Source organism: Habropoda laboriosa, unplaced genomic scaffold, assembly GCF_001263275.1.
Source record: "Habropoda laboriosa isolate 0110345459 unplaced genomic scaffold, ASM126327v1 scaffold158, whole genome shotgun sequence".
In the NCBI taxonomy this organism is placed as follows: domain Eukaryota; kingdom Metazoa; phylum Arthropoda; class Insecta; order Hymenoptera; family Apidae; genus Habropoda; species Habropoda laboriosa.
Genome location: NW_017100280.1, coordinates 626470 through 632116, shown reverse-complemented (window position 1 = coordinate 632116; position 5647 = coordinate 626470). Strand labels below are relative to the sequence as shown.

The 5647-nt window shown below is 39.1% G+C and overlaps 1 protein-coding gene across 1 annotated transcript in view; it reads right to left on the bottom strand.

The window, feature by feature from the left end:
• Positions 1-4305, bottom strand: part of LOC108573587 (tyrosine-protein phosphatase 10D) — an 89009-nt gene extending 84704 nt beyond the window's left edge. Inside the window, exon 1 of the mRNA XM_017936050.1 lies at positions 3312-4305. Within this exon, the coding sequence (XP_017791539.1) occupies positions 3312-3410 (99 nt within the window). The 5' untranslated portion in view covers positions 3411-4305. The remainder of the gene's footprint in view (positions 1-3311) is intronic.
• Positions 4306-5647: the final 1342 nt, after the last annotated feature.

The window sequence follows — 5647 nt, the reverse complement described above, 5'->3', positions numbered from 1 at the left end:
AAATATTTATAACATTTTTCGCTTTCGGCATGAACTTACAGGATGACCTAGTAGCTCCTCCAGTTTCGAAATATAAATACACAATCACATAGCAAGAAACTAAAACAAATTTTAGGTATCGATTATTATCTGCAAGCCATGCATTTTGCCCTACTTATTGTCATACTTCTAAAGAAGAAGAAATACCCGATACTCAATTCCACGAAACTTGCTGATTCAACCACCAGCCAAACGTATACCTCTAAACGGACGCTAAAATATTTAGAATTGTCAAGTAATATACTAAAGGCAGCTACGTTAATTCAACAATCCAAGAAACAGAACCGTATTTATACTTTTGGAGGCCTTAGACGCAACAACGTCGATGTCGACCTCTTGATGAATATAGCGGACCCTCATAAATGTCGCTTTTCCGTTTTCAGCCGCCTCTTGTTTCTATATTACGAATTTAATACTTAAAAATAAGTATTTCATTTTGCAACTATAACTAGGCTGTTTTGTGAGGAGTAAGGTTTTAAAATGTGGCCCCAGCATGCGCCTTGCGGTAAATACGTCCCCGCCGAGAAATGTTCCTAAACGCGTGAACCACAAGTATACATACGCGTTAAAAGTGTCCGACGAAAATTTCAACGAAATTCCAGCGATAAAGAATATTGCATTGGGAATTTCGTAATCCATAATTCTCACGAAACGGAACGTTTTGCCGAACAGAAATCTAGCGTGTCAAATAGGAAGTTTAGATCGCTGTTCGGATAAGCAACGCTAACGTCTCGATTGGACCATTCGAATTCATAGGTCAATGGGCATCGCGCGGCGTACGAGACGTTGTTCTCTCTCGCGTTGAGAAAGCCAGCCAAGTTTCGCAACACGGAGATACAAATCGGCCGAGCAAAAGAAGACTAGAAATATTGACGGTGCGTTCCCCTTCACCGATCGCTGACCACTTCTCCAAGACGCGATCTGGCTCAGATTTACCGCGAAACTCGTGAAATTTCGACTCGAGCTGCGAGAAATATTTCAACGGATTATTTCTTTCTCGCGGCAAACCTAGCTGATATTTGCTCCGAGACGCTTATTACAGTACGCCGTCACGTCCTGACAGTGGAACGAATGACGAAGAAACGTAGCTAAGGTTTAATTCCTGGTTTCAGATGTGTTTTACTCTCCGTTAGGCGTAAAGAGTATCTTATTGTCGATGCTCGAAAACTTCTTACGCGACCAGTGTGATTGTCATTCAACGAATATTTCAGTTAATTCGATTCGATCGAAATTAAGTTTTTTAGGTTAGAATTTGGGCAAACGATAGCTTGAAATTTTGTTTACGACAGGAATAATATATTCTATGATTTACATAACAAGTTGGAGTGTAATTTTTTACGCTTTAACTGTGTGCTTTCTTGTAGATTTTCGTTCATTGTATGTTGTGAAACAGTATGAGATATTCAAGAAGTCAAGTGTGTATACAGGGTCTTTTTTAACCGAACCCAGTGGAATATCTTAAAAAGAACTGAAGCTATCGTTCTAAAATATTCCACCGTGTTTATTTGAAAAAGACACCATGTATATATCTAACTGTATAATATACGCTTATTTTGCTTATAATCGGCAATAATATAGTAGAATGAAAAGTGAACTAAATCAATCAGCACCTACAAACAGTACTTTAAGGTGTATTACATTTTCTCACAAATAAGTATACTGTAAACTTTATGTGAGATGACTTAGAAGTTATATGAAAGAGATCTTAATTATCATGGTTTCTTAACAGTTATATTAAGAAGAGAAAGAACTGAAAATAAATTAAAACAATTTTTCCTATTGCGGTCTTCACATCATACGTTGATACGATTATATCACTAAATAGAATAACAAATGAACATCGTTCACTGAGCAACTAAATGTTATTATATTAAAAAGAGAAATGAAAGAAACTAATTGCACAGAGTATGCACCAATGTAATTATTACCAAAGAATTATAAGTAGTAAACTTTTTAATTTCCACTTGTTTTACTTTTGCTTTATCCAAAACTTGTAAATCTTGCACTTAAAAGATTATTTCAACGGAGCATCATGTGATCAATCAATTTATATATACTATACAGAGTGAAACACCTAACGTCATTGCTAGTCTGCGGATTTTTATGCATTTATGGAAAATTTGAAGGCACAAAAGTACACAAAATGCGCATAATAAGCAAAAATATATAAATAAACCCAAAAGTAAACCCACAGTACTCATTATAATATTTAGTGAATAAGACAATTGCTTATCTAGCTTCTATTTTTTTAATTATATTCATAAAAATATGAATTTGCATAAAAAATCCGCAATCTAATGACTTCCTTATATTATTCTGTTTATTAGTGTACCGATCGACATTATTTTTTAATCGCGTATTATCGTTCAAAAAGGCCTGTAAGATGATTGTAGTACATTTCTCAACAGTCCATTTGTTTTTCAAGTTTTCAAGGTCACCATCAAATTTTTATAGACAAATCTATAATTTGTTGACGACCACCTTTTAACGGATGTTGAGACGTGTTCGACAAGCATCATAAAATATCTGTTTCTCCATCTGAACTGAAATGTGGGCGTAAAAAAAAATACAGGTTCATCTAACAAAAATTGAAAGCGACCTTGAAAACGTAGAAAACAAATGGACTGTTAAAAAATGTACTATAATCATCTTAAAATCCTCTTTGAACCATATTAAGAGACACAAAAACAAATTCCATCGGTCCACTAGCCACAGATTAATCTAAGGTAATCACGTTAGGCGATTTACCCGATATATACTCCACAGTTTAAACCGATTTCACGAAAAGTGTTGAATTTTACATTGAAACAAAAACAAAAAAAGAGAAAATGTGCAATCACCTTTTAAAACCATGCTAACGGTTTCAATTTGAATAATTGTTCCCAGGGAATTTAATCTAAACATCTAAATCTCAATGTGAAATCACCTAACTCTCTCATTTTGAACATTTTCCGATGCCTTCGATACTTTCGTGCGCGCTGTTAATTGTTCCACTTCTTGTTTTCATTCTATCCAACGTATTTACAAGCCAATTTATCAGAAGATGGTACCGCTAAGATACCCGCATAAAAATTAGAAAAAAATTGAAAAGTACAGCTTTCTTCGATACACGAGCAAACAAACCGAAACAATTGAGCGACACGTTCGAGAGAGAAGGTAACAGTAGACGAGTTCTCTCAAGTGTGTAGTCTCGCGCGGATTCTGTCGCAGAAACGCGTTTCAACAACACGTCCTAGATTCATACGATTATCCAGCATCGTCATCCTACTCACCTCTGCGAGCAACGTCAGAAGCAGAAGAAGGGTGCCGCAAAACCTGGATACCGGTCGTGGAGGATCCATAGCCGCGTTCTTCATCCTTAACGAAATCATGGATCGAGAACTAGCCGGACTGTTGTAATTTTTTCACTATCCGACACTTCCTTGTACCGGTCGGTGTTCTTCTCTCCCTTTCTCCTTTTTTCTGGCCTACTTCCCTCCAGCGACTGATTCACAGAAGCTCACTGTATCACGCGCACCGCCGGTAAACACTTTCGGTCACTAAGAATACGCGCGGGGAACTCCCGTGGTGGTCTCTCTGAATCGATCGACGATACCGTGGAAAACACTACCAGCTTGGTAGTTCACGAGCCTCGTGCCTGTTATCACAAAAAATCACGTATCCCGGAGTGGACACCTTGCAAGAACACCTGTTCGCCCGATTCACAGGTACCGGTACGGTGCCGATGATAATGGTGCCGAGTAAGATGAAGCTTAGGAAAGACGACATACGAAACAACAGCTGCCATATCCATCGGCAAGCTGACTCGAGTTTGGCTAAACCACTCCTCTTTTTCTACCGAGGATTCCCCTCTTGCGCTGTTCCGAATAGCTCGCCTATATACTCATAGAAATGTTGCAAATGGTACACAATGACCACATGTTACCATGTGTCGCGAGAGTGTGTTTCTACTTCCTGCTGGACTACTTCCACCGATTTTCCCTGTCGTTCGTTTTTTCCAATACTTCGTCGAACGACTAACCGAATCTCTTTGTAACGAGGATGCCGATCAAGTATGTTCGTCGCTGATGAATTTTTCTACGCCGCTTTCTTTTTTCGCGTTCTGTCGTTCGTCAACCTTTCGGATCTTCCTTCCGTCATAACTGCGAAAGGTGTTGCGACTAGTTCGTTCGATAACCCGAGATATGAGACCTCTTGTCTTCCTCGATTGTAACGAATGGAATGTCAAGCTAGAAAGTCGCTAAACCACGATGACACGGCCGACATGCTGTTGACAAAACCGGTCAATCGAATTATCGAGAATAGCATAGGTAACTGTGTTCGGAGACAATAGGGACGTTACATATGACTGTCATCTCTTCTTCCCGTTGATTCACACTGTTTCCCGCGAAACGTGAAATAGTCGCTGGCTAGATAAGGCTCCACCATCACCTCCTCCTCTTTCCCACTGTGCTCCTATCTTGACTCGTTCCGAGCACTTCAACGCGCGGAATGAGATAACGACCCAGAGGGATGCTACCCTCCAACGTAGCCGAGACAACGGCAAGGTAACGAACCGAGCGATAGAAAATCAGAGATGTCACTGTTATTAGCCGTGAGATTGTCCGATACCTCTTGCAGTCAGAAAAATTTCCTTGCTCGAAAGAAACGAACGATTCGATCGGTTTCTTTTAATTGTTTTGCTTCCTTCTCTCGCATCGGCCGAGGTATTTTGTTGCGTACTTTCTCCGTCCTAGTATGACGTTTATCTGTTTGGTTTTACCGAATGTTTCTCGGTTGGTAAATGAATGGAATGTAGCAAGGTTTGTAAAGAAAAAAAAAAAAAAAGAAGGAAAAAAATGGACAACAATATGGAAATGTTAATCAGTAGAAAATATAACTTCCTTATTAACACGTTTCTTTTTTGTACACTGAAAACGGCCTGCGTTAATGTCGCTGAATTATGTAAATAACGAACGTCACTGTACGTCGAGCGAATTTGAATCGGTGTTCGAGCCAGTCCAGCGTGATTTCATTCCTTTCATTGTTTCGCTCCTTTGTATTTCCAATTGGTCACGAGTGAAGTTTAAAACGTAGAGAAAATACGAATAGAAATTTTTCTGCAGAAAACAGAAAGGAAAAATCTACCTCAGATGGTAAATGCAGGTATACGAAGGTAGGCGTGTTTCGATAATAAAATATGCCGTGCGTCAAAATGCTTTGTTACTTTATACGGTTGTCACTCTCGATTCCAGCCGATTATCAGAATATTGACCGAAACGTGCCGGTACGTTCGATGTTTGTACGTCAAAGTGAAACGCCAACCATACAACAGAGTCGAGCAATCATCGCAAAATCCAAAAAACGTTGTTTCATACTTTCATCTAACAGAGGCGTGTCTACCGATAAAAACGAGTTTTCATTTGATTCCAATCGGTTCTCGTCTTAGTCCACAATAAACGATGCTACAATCACCATACCAGAAAAATCAATATGTCAATAATAAGGCGCCACGAGATTCAATCTGAAATGCATCGTACGAAAACAAGGAAACCACCGGACAACAATAATCGCACATACGTTCCTGGCCTGTTTTCCTTTGGCAGACACACACAGCTTGTCGTCCTGT